The sequence below is a fragment of the Drosophila gunungcola genome, chromosome 3R (assembly GCF_025200985.1).
Source record: "Drosophila gunungcola strain Sukarami chromosome 3R, Dgunungcola_SK_2, whole genome shotgun sequence".
Taxonomy (NCBI): Eukaryota; Metazoa; Arthropoda; class Insecta; order Diptera; family Drosophilidae; genus Drosophila; species Drosophila gunungcola.
This window is the reverse complement of record NC_069139.1, coordinates 29346802-29363265: the sequence shown is the minus strand read 5'-3', so window position 1 is coordinate 29363265 and position 16464 is coordinate 29346802. Positions and strand designations below refer to the sequence as shown.

Sequence of the window (16464 nt, the reverse complement as noted above, 5' to 3'; positions counted from 1 at the left end):
TCCTCACACGATTTTTAGGGACTTTATCGTGAGTAGGGCAAGATGTTATCTCAACAAAATGCGTCTAGATAGCTGAAAAACTGAAAATGCAAAGCATTAATCAAAAATAAACTTTACTACAAAATTAAACGTTTTTAAAAGTTATTACATTGCTTACAAATTTGTTCGACATAATTTACCATATTTAATATAATAAGTATTTCCGAAACCCTATTTTAGAATTACAAATTTAGACTTTAAACATGCCTTATATTTTCTTATAATTTATTTAAATACATTAAAACTTGAAAGCTTTTTAATATCTTTTCAACTTTATTAAATTGCTGACTAATTTATTCGACATAAGTGACCATTTTTAATATAATAAGTTTTTTCGAAATCCTTTTTTAGAAATATAAATTTAGACTTTAGACATGCTTAATATTTTATTAATATTTTTTTTATTTTGTAATATTTTTATTATAATGTATTTAAATACAAAAAGCTTTTCAGCTTTTTAATATTTTTTCAACTTGCGTTTTACGTTTGTTTGGTCTTAAAGTATGGGCACTAACAAAAAACTCTGGTTCTGATTTTAGGTGCAGAAAACTGAATATTTTAATGTATAACACTAGTCATAAATATATTAAGTTTTCAACAAATTATTGGTTAACGTACCAATGGAGCTAATTCCAGACAGTGTGTTTCTTATTCGCCAGGGCGCTCCCTAAACGAGGTCTTTAGATTTATTTGGTTGACATTTGCGGGCTACCGAATACGCGATCCTCTTCTGACTTCTGCCGCTGCGAATGCAAGCCCTTCTTGCCTTTATTTCACTTTTATTTTTCCGTTTTTTGCCGTACTTTTTTCATTTCAAAATCGCGGCATAAATTCCAAATATATCCACAGCGGGGTCTTGGCTCAGCACATTTTTGGGTCTTTTTCATTTTTTTTTGGCGGGTCCACAGCTACTTTGTCTTTGCCGTTGCTGCCATGGGGCAAATCCTTTAGACGACGTCGCATGTTTGCCTTTTTTTGGCACTTTGTGTTCATATGATTTTATTTTTTCTTGCCCATTTGCGGCGTTTTGATATGTTACCCGGTAGCCGTGGAGCCCTGCTCATTTTTTTTCCGGCTTGGTGTTGGTTTGTTGCCCGCGGCTCTGGCTGCAAAGGACCCATAGCCCAAGCTCGATTCTCGTACCGAAATGAGCCACTTAAAGCGATGAGATTTTTGGCGTCTGACGGCGACGTCGGCGGCGTTTATCAAATAAATATCTTTGAAATATATAACAAATAATGAAATGCTGTCGCAGTCTGGATCAATGGGCCCGAATTGGTGTTATTAATTGCTGGCAATTGGTTTGATTTGTTCTGCGGGAGATGAAAATCCCATGCATCATCCTTAGAGATCATCCGCTGCTATCGACCCTGTAAGGACCACCCGGTCTCCCAGCATCATTAGCCAGGACTGACCAGACATCTGAGGTCCGGGGAGCGAATTAATTGAAACATTACCTAAGCAAACGTTGCCCAAACGGTGAAACCAACCCGAAAGTTCTCAGGCTAATTGAATTTCCTCGTGTCCTTCCGTCTGCCACCGCCCTCTCGTCCTGATGTTCTTTTCGGTCCTAGAAAAATGAATGTCTCGCATTTTAAGTGCCGCCTGTGGTCGCTGCTTGTTTGTTTTTTTTATGGGTCTTTGTTGGCTTGTGTTTTCACGCATAAAAATTAAAGTCCCAAAGCTTTTGTCAGTATGGGCTTCCCCATAAGTTCAGAACCCTCAGTTCTCCCTGAGTTTCTTCCCCCCAACAATTGGCTTTTGTTGCAAATGTTGCTATCATTAGTCGGCCAGCTACTTAACACGACATTGATGTGGCTTAATTATGCCTACGATGATATTGCCGAAGCAGAGAGAGATTTCAAGGGGTAAGAAACAACACCCAATGCTGGAGCTAAAATTTTATCTTTAACAAGGTTTATTCTTGTTTTACTGGACTCTATAATTATTTTATTAAGCTCTTAAAATAAAGAGACTGATCAAAACTTTAATAAGTGAAGAAGTGAGTTGAGAGGCTTCTAAAAAAATATTTAATTTTTTAAAAATTAAACTTTACATGAGACGTATTCAAGCTAAATATTTTAAACAAATATTTTTTTTTTACAAATATTTTTAAACTCATGTTAAGATTTCTCTCACCCATTCGAACCTAGAATTACTGCTTCAATCTCGCACATTGAGACCGAGTCGAAACTTTGGCTCTCACACGAGGAAATTCATTAAGTCTAAACTGGCCATAAACATTGTGGCCTTGTTGATGAGCCGCCCTAGAAAGCCGTTAATGATGTGCCCCACGGCAGACGATTGTGATTGCTAATGTCCCTGAAATGGGTGGACAGATGGATGGATGGATGGATGGGCCAGAGGAGGAACCCACGAAAGTCAGGGGAGATGGGTGGCTTGGAATGGCTTTGCCCGGTTGACACCGCTGGCAGTTCAAGTGGCGCTGTGCATCTCAATCTCAATCTCGAGATTGACTAATGGAGGACGAGCAGGACGTGTTGATTGATTGTTTTGCCATGTAAATCGCAGGACGAATTAATCAATGCTAATGACACTTTCCCACTGAGCTGCAGCCATCCAGAAACTGCGCCAAACGGAAACGTCTAGCCGAGAGGAAAAAATAAAAAGGATGTCCACGCTACAATTCAACAAATTGCATTTTAAGCGGATTCATGTCCACAACGCTATTCTTTACAAAAGGATTTGCCGGCTCAAGAATCTCACTCCGACCGGAAGATAACCTTGATTTACGTTTGCCTTGTGTGCGTTAATTACCCATAAGATACTTATGCTCATTAAAGCTTAGATACGGATACGCACTGCCAGGAGAAGTTTCGTATCTTAATCATGATTTTATGCTAATGTGCCGCAGCGTCTTGTGACTGCCAGATTACAAGATACCGAGCTGCGACAACTCAACTCTTGCCAACTCGAACGCGTATCCCTTAGATACACTGCAGCTGTGCCATCAATTTGGCTATTTTCTGGCAGGGTTTTCAACGGAAAAGAGAAACCGCTCAACTATTACTGAGTTGAAATACTAAGATACCTCTGGCATAAAATGATTCTGTGCAACTGTCATTTCTTAGTGACAACTAGTCGTTTTCAGTGCAAACCACGGTATCCAACCGGTTTCATAACCGTAATCCTTAACCGGTAAAACCGAATCAATTTCGGAACCGTAACCTAAATATATAGCAATTAGAATAGCCGTTACCGATACCGAAACATTAGTACCGGTTCTGTAAAAATGTGTTCTTTAAAAAAAAAAATAAGTCGTGCTTTTAGAGAATTATTTTTCGCAATACATACCATTGCTAAGAAAAGAAGAAAAACAAAAAATATTTAATATTATTATTATTATTACTAAATAAGTACAAGTACAAAATCCCAAAGCTTCTAGAAACATCGCACATCTTACGTGCAAAAATCGAATTTGCTCAGATCATTAATTTGCTTTTGCATTAGTAGTTATAAAGTTAGAAATATTATTTTTATTTGAACTTGTTATGTTGCGGTACCACAACCGCAACCGAAATAATGATTCGGGTTTTTAAATGTAAATAGTTTTTCCAAATAAGTCATCAATTCAAAAAAATACTTTTTAAAAGCAATAATCTATGGGCCAAATAGCCCATATTTTCACAAGCAGTTTCGATACTTGATATGTAAGTCACAATATAGTTGGAAGAAAATGAAATATGAAATCAAAAAATAACGAACAATGAAATGGAAAAGTATTCGAACTGGACAATGTTTTACAAGTTTCTTTATACTATTCGGCGATTTAAGTTTTCAACACTGCAAGTGTCCCCCACCATTATCAATTACAAAACAACCGCACGGCGTTGGTTTACGCCCACTTGCCTGCTCGGTTTTTTGGGCCGTGTCAACCCTTTTGCCGCTCTCGTACCTTGACTTTGTTTTCCTTGCCATTTGCCACTTGCCACTTGCCATTTAGCATTTAACATTTAGCAGCTACAACAGCTCCCGTTGCGAGTTGCTTGCCAGCCGTCCGCTGCATACTTTGCAAGGGTGGCTTTGTCTTTGTCCCGCGTCCATTGCACTTTGGCTCAAAGGCAGGCGACTTACCAGTACATCTATAATTACGTCACCTTGCCGTGCCAGTCATGGCCCAGCAACTTGGGCGGTGCCCGTGCCCATCCTGCCGAGAGCCTTTAAGACCTCGCCTTTAAGACGTCTGTTGGTTAGGACAGGTCGGGCAGTATTGACCACAACTGAGGACAAGAAAGCCACCCACATGTCCTGTCTGTAAGCTGATTGTGTACACAGAGCGGATAGCAATACTTAAGATTTGGTTGGAGCTCTTTGCAAACTGAATAAAATTTCGCAATTTAAATTATGGAACACTAGGAAAGTAATCAGTTTTGACGATATTATATTTGATTTTAAAATGGTCATATCATAAGATTAGAATCCACTATTTTCAAAGGGTTTTTCGTTGACTATAACCCTTCTTGGTTTGGAAAATAGTTATTAGATGGGTCGTTCATTTTTGTATTCAACAATAATTTATATATATATTTTTGTTTTATACTTGCATATACCATGACATTTAAGCACTGTTTTCGTTCAATGCATCATCGAACAGAAGATATTACTAAAAAATTTATAAGCGGCTTGCTAGCTAAAAAAAAAGTTTGGCCGTTCACGTGTCTACATGGTTTTTCCTAGCTTGATTTATATGTGAAGTATTGTGGTTCCATCCACAAGTTGACACGTCTTGTGGTCAGGCCAAAAGATAATAACACAGCACATGTGAGCCAGAAGTCCTGTCAGAACTTGCCCTTCATCCCGGGGTGGTGGCCCAAGAATTTCCCAAAACGGAGGTCCAGTTTTGCTGATTTTTCACACTTACTTGGCCCTTTAGCAGCAACAGCTGGCCCACTGCTGTTCCCTCTTTTTTATTATTAACTTTCGTTTCGATTTTGGTCACGTTTGATAAGCTTCAACTAATAATTCATGAATGGACAAGCTGTTGCTACTGCTGCTGCTGCTGCTGCTGCTCTGCGATGATTTTTAAATATGATTTGAATGAGTTTATAAGTTTGTTTATTTATTTAATGTGAGAACCACACAAACGGGGCGAGCTCTCCCCTGGGGTGGTTTTGCTTTAACTTCGGATTGATTGATGTCCTTTCGCAGACAATCATTAGCTGCGAGTTGTCGATTCTCTTACCCTCTTGAAGTCTCCACGCTGCCACGCCCCCTTCAACTTTGAGTGGCGCTGACAGCTTGCCAAATTGTCTGCTGAAAATTCGTCCTAAGCTGCAGACATCGTCCCATGACCATGACGCATCATTAGCATCCAAGTCTTCAAGTGTTTCAACTATGATATATGTGTATCTGACATTGGATTTTATTTGTGAGCTCTTGGGACATTATATATAATTCGCATTGATTTTCAGAAATGCTTTCACTAAACTTGATATTCCGGACCTAAGCACTTTCTAAAAGCTAAAATAATTATATATTTATATATTAATTAAACATTTTTTAATATATACTTACCTTCACAATCTTTGGCATGGTAGCATTCTGAAAATGAAGCAAATACATAATACGAGAATAAGGGAAAGATTCGGCAGGCCGAAACTTATATATATATAATGATAAGCGTATGTATACACCGAGAACATTGAACTCAAGAACAAAGAATATTTGTACTTAAAAACAATTTAAGACCAACAAATTCTCAGTTTAAGTTAAATTTGGTTAAATTGAGTAGACATTTTCAAGTACGAAAAATCTCAAATGAAGTACAAAAGTGATTTTTTTCATGTATTTTGTTTTAAAAATATGAATTGAAGAAAACAAAAAATTTACCAAAACATGTATTCTAATTTTTTTTCAATTTTGTTGTTTGTTTTATAAATACATAATTTTTAACGAAGTGTTATATTAATTAAAGTGTAATTTTACTCACGAAATACTTTTGTGCAAAAAGACATGCCTCGACTGAGAATGACCACTTAACCACTTGAACCTTCAAACTTGTCAGTGACCAAAATAGGCACAAATATTTTCTTTGAAAATGTCAATTAAAATTTTAATTAAAATAATTGCGTACTCTTTTAGAACAGTTTTTCTTTACTTTTTCAAGTACACATATCATCAGTATATTTTCTTAAAATAAGATAAATATTCTCAATGAGTAAATCCTTTACTTGAGAATTCAAATTCTTAATATCTGGACGTCGGAATTTTCTCTTAGTAACAATTTTATATTTTGTATACCCGAAGCTATATTTTTTTTATTGAACAGTAAAAGGGTATATTGTATTCATTAAAATATATGTAACAGGTAATAGCAGGCGATTTCACCCTATAAAATATACACACACATTACTCTTTTATAAATCGCTTTTAGTAAGACTTTAAGTGGTTACAAAATTTGTATATCTTATACTTTTTCTTAGGTCTTAAAGAAGACTTTTGGGAAAGATAGCTTCAAGACTGAGAGACTAGTTTGCCTAGAAACGGGCGGAACAGGAACATACATAGCTAGGTTGACTCTCCAGTGATGCTTAACCAAAATATATATACTTTATAGGTTCGGAAGTGCCTCCTCTCTTGCGTTTCAAACTTTTGACTGAAATTTACACAAGAAAGGAAGCAAACTTCGGCAAGCCTTTGCAGCTATTGCAAAAATTAAATATTCCTTAAAACATCTAAAATTTAAGCTATGATGAATCTCAGCTCTTTTCTGATTTAAGTTATTTTATGTAAAGTTATTATTTTGGTTATTTTTTGGTTGTTCTTATACGAACTATATGATTTAGTCTTCCGATTTTGATCAAAATCAAGCCGTAATTCTAAAATTATAAGCCATAACTAAATATCGAAAAACTAACAAAAAAAAATGTAAAACCAAAGTTATAATTTTTTTTTCATTTTTTTCCGATTGCTCCTATATGCGCTATATGATATAGTCGTCCAATCCGACTTCCATGCAGATAGAATTAAAACAGAGAGACTAGTTTGCGTAGAGACGGACAGACGGACAAGGCTAGATCGACTCTCCTAGTGATGATGATCAAGAATATATATACTGTATAGAATCGGAAATGTCTTCTTCGGAGCTTTGCAAGCTTCTGACTTAAATTTTTATACCCTCTGCAAGGGTTATAATTAAATTAAACTAAAATACCCTCTGAAGGGCTTAAAAACTATTGTTTGTACAAAATGTTCTTACTTAAAGGAGTATCTAAGACTAGTATGTCGCCTGAAATGTAATTTAGTTTTAGTAAGTGTTGATAGAAGGAGATAAGAAACTCACAGAATGGGGGTATCAAGATGCAGTTTGCACTAATGGTCATGCCAAATAAAATTAATTGAGGAAAATGCATGTTGTTAATAAATACAATTAGCTAAATTCCAAATACTTGTCTGAAGAAGACTAATAAGAATGTAAATTTTCACGTGAACTCAACAAATGGATGTGTAAAAAGTAGCCCTATAATATTCAATTGTTATACCTGTTAAAATTTAACGTATCAAATTCGATGTTATACCTGTTAGTCATGGAGTAACTACATACATATATCTGTCTGTCTGTTCAACCGTCCGTATGTAGACCTAGAACTCGAAAATTATAATTGCTCGAGATCCGGAATTAAAAAGCAGATTCTAAGGATTAAAACGAACTGTAACCCATTGGAATTCATTTTTATTTTCCAAGTACAGTTAAAAAATTTTTAGAATTTAATTATTATAAAATAAAAAGTTAAAAAAAAAGAATACGACTCCACCTGTGCTAAACATGTCTAATACAAAATGTGGAGTATTTTATTTTCAAATAAAACACACGTAAAGCACTTCGCGTTTTACACATTCAAAGTATAAAATATCATTTACCCTATATGTTTGAAAAAAATATGTACACAATACACATAAACTCAAGTACTTTATTATTTTTAATTTTGACCATCACTTTTATAGGCATAAAAGTGAACATTTCACTACATTTCAGTAGATCCCAAAAAAATGTTCTGTACATGATTATGATTTGAAGTTTCAAACCAACAGAAGAATTGGCCAATTACTTTTTCAAACCAGAACCAAATAGGTCATTCAATTGCTTTGTGATACTTAATAAAAAAAGATGTTTTCACAATCATTTGGTCAACATTTTATATAGACATTTCCTCTAATCTCCAGCTTGATATCCAGATAAGATATTATAGATGTACTAGTTTCAATTTTAATCATTACAAAATTTAAAATCTTAACTGTGAGAGAAAGGTCTCGAAAAAGTATTTTTAAATAGGTCTCTCTGATTTTAAAATATTTCGCATAAAAAGGGGTCAACTAAAATAGTGGGATCTATAAATGGTTTCAGTCATTTTTCAGTCTAAAAAGAAAACTACTAGAAAACTAAGCAAATCCCAATTCTAATGTTGTTCCATTGGACTTTGATCGACTGATTGTAATATAAACAAAGCAAACAACAAAAAAGAATATATATTGACAACTGGAAAAATGGAATTGTCATATATCGCTTCGCCATGGTCTGCAAACCAACTGTCTCGCAAAATGTTCTTTTAAACTTCTTCCCCTTCGTAGAGTCTGCTCGAATTCCTTAAAAGTGCAGTGTGACCTTAAAGCTAAGAACTCCAGCAAGCTCTCCCATAAACTGTTTTTTCTCCAAATATATAATAAAAAACAAAAAAAAAACATTTTTATAGAGCGATTAGTGTAGATGGGTGACCAAGACAATAGATGTTTGCTCAATTTTTCGATTATCGATAGTATCGATGGTGCACCGCATTTTCGAAGGTCACAGTTTTATTGAACAAAACTCCAACACTTTGGGTTCACAGCAACAAATCAAAACCAACAAAAAGTGGAAGGTGATGTGCTCTGTGGAAACCGGAGTTTCCCTTTTTAAAAAACCCAACGATTTTTCAGGGCTGGACTGCGTGGAGAGAGGGCTGCACCGCAGAAACATCGGTTAACTATAGCATAAGCTAGTCCCTCAAAATCCGTAAAACTTTAACAGCGGACTAAGTGGAAAATTTTTTGAACGGCAAAACCTAATGGACCTCCGGCTCAACGGATTGTGGAAGATGGACGGATCTTTCTGAAATCGGAAAGTGGAAGGTGATGTGCTCTGTGGAAACCGGAGTTTCCCTTTTTTTTTTTAAATCCCAACGATTTTTCAGGGCTGGACTGCGTGGAGAGGGCTGCACCGCAGAAACATCGGTTAACTATATCCGTAAAATTTTAACAGCGGACTAACTGGGAAAATTATTGAACGGCAAAACCCTATGGACCTCCATATCAATGGATGGTGGATGGTGGATGGATCTCTGTTGGATGGGGCTATATTGCATTTGCCTTTAAAGGGATCGGGTACGCCCCACCCTCAGGTATACGCCTAATATAAAAAGAAAACTGAAAATGAATTTTTAATTTTTTTTTGGAAACCAAATTTTAAAAAACATCGTTTTGATACTGATATTTTACAGCGATTTTATCTGCGGAAAAAAAAGATGTTCATGTTTCCCTCTCAAAAGATTGTAAGTGCTGATAGAAAATAAGAAATCGATAGAAACTTGTTTAGCTTCCGTGTGGGTGCAGCAAATCCATTAAGTACGGCTTTAATTTTAATATTTGACGTATCGAATTCTGTATTTTTCCTTGAACAGAACCCAACAACGTCATCAGTGGATTGAAGATGAAGGTGACCAGCGGTGCTGACATCCTCATTTTGGTGACATTCTTAGTGGTCCAACTCACTCTTGCCGTTGAAAACTCTTCGGTGGTATCGGTGACCAGCGAAAACCTAGGAGGGATTGTGGAATCCAATGAGTTGGTGTTGCTCAGTTTTTATACGAATTGGTGTCGCTTTAGCCAAATTTTGGCGCCCATTTTCGAGGAGGCGGCGGCCAGAATTCACCAGAAGTTTCCTGACAACGGCAGTGTAGTCCTGGGAAAAATAGATTGCGATACTGAAGAAGAATTGTCCGACAAGTTTGACATACTCAAATATCCCACGTTAAAGATAGTGAGAAACGGATTGATAAGCAATCAGGAATACCGTGGCCAGAGATCTGTGGAAGCCTTCGTCCAGTTTGTGGAGAAGGAGCTATCGGACCCTATCAAGGAGTTCCACAGCATCGATGAGCTTAAAAACGCCGAGGTGGGCGATGGCATGGTAATTGGATACTTTGTCTCCAAGGCTCATGTCGAATATGATTGCTATCGCAAGGTAGCGAGTGTAATGCGCAATGATTGCAGGTGAGCTTATGAAAATTAAAAATTCAAAACACAACTTATATTTAATGCTATTTTGATGACTTGTGTAGCTTGCTTAGCTCGAGGTCATGTGTTTAAAACAAAACGCTTTAATAGCTTTCATTCAACCTGTTCACCATGCTTTAAATTACATCGCTTCTGCATGTTATACTTTATTAATTGTTATATTTTAATCAACCGTAATAAAAGGTTCATGGCTGGCTTCGGGGAGTTGACTAAAAATCTCCGACCTCCCGAGAAGAACGTACTGATCTTCCGCGGAGACCCTTCCGACCCAAACCACAAAGACTACTACAGTGAGTACTCGGGCAACATGACCAGCTTAAGAGACCTATCCGTGTGGATCCACAAAAAGTGTTTGCCGCTGGTGCGGGAGATCAACTTCGACAATGCCGAGGAGCTCTCAGAGGAGGGCCTGCCCTTCGTGTTGCTCTTCTACAACAAACACGATATGGGTCCCGTCCAGGAGTTCAAGACCGCCATTCAGAGGCAGCTGGCGGATGAGAACAGGGTTAATTTCCTGACTGCCGATGGAGAACTCTTCAAACACCCACTCTACCACATGGGCAAGTCCGTGGGCGATCTGCCAGTGGTCGCTATCGACTCGTTCGTACACATGTACCTATTTCCGCGATTCGAGGACATTCACCAGCCCGGCGTCCTCAAAAAGTTTATCGATGACCTGTTCAGCGGCGTGCTGCACTTTAATTTCCACTTGGCCCTCGAAGCTTACGAGAAATCAGAGTCTACGATCGATCCCGCTGAATTCCCGCCGGTTGCCCACGAATCTAAGTTTAAGGAGCTGAGACCCTCCAAGCACCGCTACACATTGATTAACCGATCCAGAGACGAGTTGTAATGTAATTAAACACTTATTTTATTCGTTGATTAAGGCTCCAAACTCCTTTTTCAAAATTAAACAATCATATTTTGGTTTTTTTAAACTCCCTAAGAGAAATTAGGCTGCCTTTCTTTTTAAAGACGTTGAGAATACATAACATAAATGGTAAATTGCCAAATGCGTTCCTAGACCATTTTGCTGCATATTTTCACAAGCCCATTGCCATCTAGTCCAGCATTGAATGCCCAATTCCGGACGCTGTGACAAATCGAACACCCATCAGATATGGACATCTCATCAGACAGTCCAAGAGATGACACGTGCCTCGATATCGATATTTCTTGGAAGATCGCCCCGATCCAGAACAGGAAAGTCGATTTCATTTGAATACGCCTTGCCGACCGCACTACAGAAGACCATATAAATACTAATAAACTCATTAGTCAAGCATCTCACAAGTAAATTTCACAAGAGCAAAGTACCTGCACATTGCGCCAAAATGTTTTAGCTGCAGATAAAATTCTGATGAAAGCTGGAGTTTTTTAAGAGCGCTTTAAAAATTGCAATGTTAATCAAAACACCCGAGAAAAAACATGGTTAATCCAAATATTTTCAATTTGAATTAAATATTTTCGATACTGATTTAAATCAAAGTGTCTTACACTTTCGTTTTTAGTTTTAAGTAAGAAAAATTTAGTTTTAACCTACATTTGTTTAAATTTACTAATCGGGTTTTCTCTGGGTGTATAAATAAAAAGAAGAAAAATATATAACAATAAAAAATGGGTATACATTAGAAAGTTTTAATACATCTGAAAGGCATTTCCTTTGATTTAATCCAAAACAATGAAAGTTAAAAAATTTGGGAGCTGCATTTCTTAGCCATTTTGATTTTACAACTTCGCGATTTAAATAAAAACGTTTTATACCCGTTACTATTAGAGTAAAGAGGTATATTGTATTGTATTACACTGTATTGTAAAAGGAATAAGGAAGCGTTTCCGATCCTATATAGCAAGGTATCCAACCGGTTTCGTAACCGAAATGCTTAGCCCGTATAACCTAATCTAAGCCGTAACCGAAACCGAAGACCGAACCAAATAAATTTGTTTTTTGCCTAACCTAGCAACCTGAATAGCAGTAACCGATACCGAAACATTTGTACCGGTTTTTATTAATGTCTTTTTAGAAAACATAGTTAGTATAAAGTCTTAACAAATTCATATGTCAGATAGTGCCAATTTTTTTTCTTTTAGAGGACTTTTTTACAATGCAAAAAGAAATAAGCATAAAAAAATGTTAACGAATGTTATGAAAATGCCGCGATCAAAAACAAATCCCTACCGAAAATTTAAAACGTTCGACAATTAAGTACTTAGTTTGAAAAAGATGTGTAGGTAAAAAATATTACTAATTTAGTTATATGAAGTTGGTAAGCGTAAAATAAGAAAATATGTAAATAAACTCCAAGCTTCTAGAAACTACAAACATTCCACGAGCGAAAACCTTATTGGCTCTAATCTTTAAAAATACACATGTTTTTTTATTCAAGCCGGTACAATACCGGTAACCGTAACATTTATTGGTTCGGGTACCGTTACCGCAACCGAAATAAAAAAATTGAAGCGAAACCGAAACAGTAATCAAAATAGTTATATTAGTTGTAACCGTAACAGTAATTGAAACCAATATTTGATTCGGTTTTAATCCATGCTATAAAGTATATATATTCTTGATCAGGATCAATGGCCGGGTTGATCTTACGTCTGTCTGTCAGTCTCTATGAACGTCGAAATCTGAGAAACTATTAAAGCTATAGAGTTTGGGTTTTATACTGATGGTCTGTACTCTGCCGCTGCTCTTCATAAGATAGGGTCGCAGCTGCTCGCTCTTTGCTCATAGTGTTGTTAATGCAGTTCGGCAGATGGCGCCACTTAAGACCCGATTTTATTCTGGGGGAATATATTGTTTTTGAAATTTGTTTGCTGAGTAACGGGTATCTCAAAGTCGGGGAACTCGATCTCCCTTGTTTTTAATAACAAGCTTGCATTCTGTTAAACTTTAACCACAGTAAACTGGAAGTTAAAGTTCTAGTCAGAATGCATTGTAATGATCTCGAGGGAGAGCAGCAGCACTCCTTTTTAAGGCCGCGCCTCGAAGCAAACACTTTTACTCCAATATTGTCATAATTAATAATATCTTTATGGTCATATGCCAGCTGACAAACGAGCGTGACTCGAGATGAAGTATCTGCAACTGCAACTGCGGCAAGTGCAGCTGCAGGTGCAACTGCTCTAATCAGCGTCAGCCGCGCGTGCCACTCGCTTCGTCACCTGCACAATTATAGAATTTTCCATAGTCGGACAGCGCTGGTCGCCAAAATGGCCAGACCCCAAAATGGTGTCCCGGCCAGAGTCCGCGCGAAGTGTCCGCCATAAATAACTGCCAATAAACGTCAACGGCTTTGGCGCATTAACATAACAGCTAGGCCGAATTCGTTGACAGGTGACTGTTTTTGCCCGAGTTGCCTGCGCAGCATCTTCCATCCATCCATCAGCTGGCATCATTATTTCCCGGGCCACAATTGAAATAATCGCCTTTTAATCGCCTACGCCTCGACGGGTTGACTTGGCTCCAATTACCGCTGCAATCGTTAACTCCTCGGCCTGTCAGTCCAGTTGGCCAAGAGTTAACCAAGCACCTTCAATTGCCACTGGGATCATCAGGCCGATCGACAATACTCGCGGAAGTCACGTGCGGAAGTTTTGAAACTTTCTTAGTGCCAGTGTTGCCCGACAGACATGCGAGTTCTAAATTAAAGCTGGCAAAACTTCCGTTTACAAATTACGTGGTCTGTTTTTTGGATATTAGCCTAGTTTTTGGAAGGTGATTTTATTTTATTCTTTTGTACAGTTACTTCGAAAGAAAAGCAACGAAAGCAAACTGAACCAATTAAAAAAAAAGTTATTACCCAAAAAAAAATGCATTTAACCAGTACTGTGTCAAATTTATATTTTTTAAAAAATAATGAAAAAAATATGATATTGCACTGATTCCAATATTGATATGCTTCATAAAACTGATTTTAAATACAAATAAGGCAACCCTATAGTATGAATGATATAAAAAAACGAGTCTTGTTGAAATGTTACCAAAGATAATTTTTAAGGTTCTTTAATATATGGACTAAGCTTATCCTATGTATATATGATAATTAAATAATTGTGGTGAAATAAAAAAATATAATTTTTAAAAACTACTATGAAAAAAAGCATTAGCATTATTTTTAATTGTAGCTTGTAAAATTAAAATAAATTTAAATATTTATCTAGAATACGTAAGTTACACTACACAAAACTTGGCCAAAAATAAAAAGGCAGTAAATAACCATAAAGCCCAGCGAGACTCGACCGACAATTACAATGGCAGTTTCCAGTGGTCAAATGTGTGATATTTCAATTAAAACTTAACGGCGCAAGTCATTAAACGGCAAATACTACGTGTACAGCAATCGGGGTAAAACAAGATGCCGCAAAAAGCGCAAATGTCGCAGCAGACGGACAAAAATCGACGGCAGCCACCGTTTGAGAGAGCTCAACATATTCAAAGTTGTGCACGAGCGCGATTCCAATTTCATTTGTGCTCGGCGACAGGACAGGGCAAAAACCATTTGGCCAGCAACAAATGAAAAAACACAAACAAAGCGTTTTGTTTAATTAAATTAACAAAATACGCGTCGGATGAGCGGCTAAAAAACCCGCTTATTTTACACGCAGGCCAGCACGCCAACACGTGTTGCAGAATTGTCCCAGACAGAGAGAGAGAGAGAGAGGGAGAGAGCTTGGCCAGAAGAGAGACTAGCCGCTCTTAAGCCTTGTTTGTCCCGTTTTTTGCCTGCTGCTCGGCTAGCTCCGTCTCCCTCGGAACACCATTCAGATTCAGTTGGTGGCGGCTCACTCGCTCTCCATCAAAAAGCATAGCTCATGCGCCCCGTTGTCTCGCTCTGCGGCGTTCGGCCAACCCGTTCTGGCCAATCGGCAAAAAGCGGTTGAAAAGCGGGCGGAGCCTTCCGGACCCTCGATGCAGCCCGGTCGGGAGCCCTCAGCGCTCCATCCTCCACCCCTGCCCCCCGTTCGGGCCAGGCCGAAAGCCAAACCCTGCCCCTGCGCCATTGCAGCTGTCTGGAGAGTCTGTCAACCATTTGGCGTCCATGACCAAGCATGACGGCTATCTGGGCCCTGTTCCTGCCGCCTCCTCGGCCTCAGCTGCTGGCTGGCACTTTGACATCTCGCTCCGAGGCTTCTGGGCTTCTGGAGTCGGTGGCGCCGCACTGCAGCATCTGCGGCCTCGTCAGCTATCTGTCCCGCTGCGGTTTGCGGCGATAAATGTGCGCCATCATGCAACTGGAGCGGACTTTGCATTGCGGCGCGGCTCTGCGGCTGTGTTCCCAGTTCGCAGTTCCCAGTGCGTTCAACTGTGTTACTCAAAGAAATCGCCCAAAATTTTTAACTCTTTTTGCACAAGCATAACCCAAATTTGCTGGGTTTCAATAAAGGTTTCTTTTACTTCGACGTTCAAGAAGAAAAGTTCTAGCAAAAGAAAAAAAATTACTTAAATATTTTTAATTCCTTTAAAACAATAAAGTTTTAGCTTTTGATAGACTCACTCACAGCTTGTGTGCAAATAAAAAAAAATAAGAACTACAACAGATTTAAATAACGAAGCGCCGCAGTTTTAATACCCATTCAGAGGGAATTATAATTTCATTCAAATGCTTGCAACGATGTGATGGACCCTATAAAGTATAAATATTCTCGTTTAAAGGCTATCTTGATGAAAGTCCTCTTTATATTGCAGGTATTTTATAGGTGGGAACTGGACAATTCGGACGACTTTATCATAAAGCTCCCATAGCACATAGAAAAATATAAACTTGTTGTCGTAAAATCTACTTCAACATTAACAGATTACTGCTCATGCCCAATTTCAATTTCAGTTCAATTGCGGTTTTATTCGTTTTTTTTGTTTGGAAAAAAGGTTTTGTTGTAAAAATATCACCCACAATCGCCAGTTTTATTTATTTTTTTTTATTTTAGTAGTATAGTATATATATAGTATAGTATAGTATATATATATATATATATATATTATATTAATATATATATATTATATATTATATTATATATATATATATGATAGCCATTCCAGTATTTTCCATTTGGCTGAAATTTTTTTATATAGAGTTTTCAAACAAAAAAAATACTTTATATGGAAATTTTTGTATATTTTAAAATAGACGA

The 16464-nt window shown here is 37.5% G+C and overlaps 1 protein-coding gene across 1 annotated transcript; it reads left to right on the top strand.

The window, feature by feature from the left end:
• Window positions 1–9710: 9710 nt before the first annotated feature.
• Window positions 9711–11643, top strand: LOC128252683 (endoplasmic reticulum resident protein 44). Its single transcript, XM_052980624.1, has 2 exons — window positions 9711–10305; window positions 10513–11643. The coding sequence occupies exons 1-2, from the start codon at window positions 9743–9745 to the stop codon at window positions 11180–11182; spliced, it is 1233 nt and encodes a 410-aa protein (XP_052836584.1). The 5' UTR covers window positions 9711–9742; the 3' UTR covers window positions 11183–11643.
• The last annotated feature ends 4821 nt before the right edge of the window (window positions 11644–16464 follow it).

Bases quoted from the DNA above. Each gene is read 5' to 3' on its own strand.
- LOC128252683 (XM_052980624.1), top strand. From the start codon at position 9,743: ATGAAGGTGACCAGCGGTGCTGACATCCTCATTTTGGTGACATTCTTA. The intron at 10,306-10,512 runs GTGAGCTTATGA...CCGTAATAAAAG, and splicing joins GTAATGCGCAATGATTGCAG to GTTCATGGCTGGCTTCGGGG.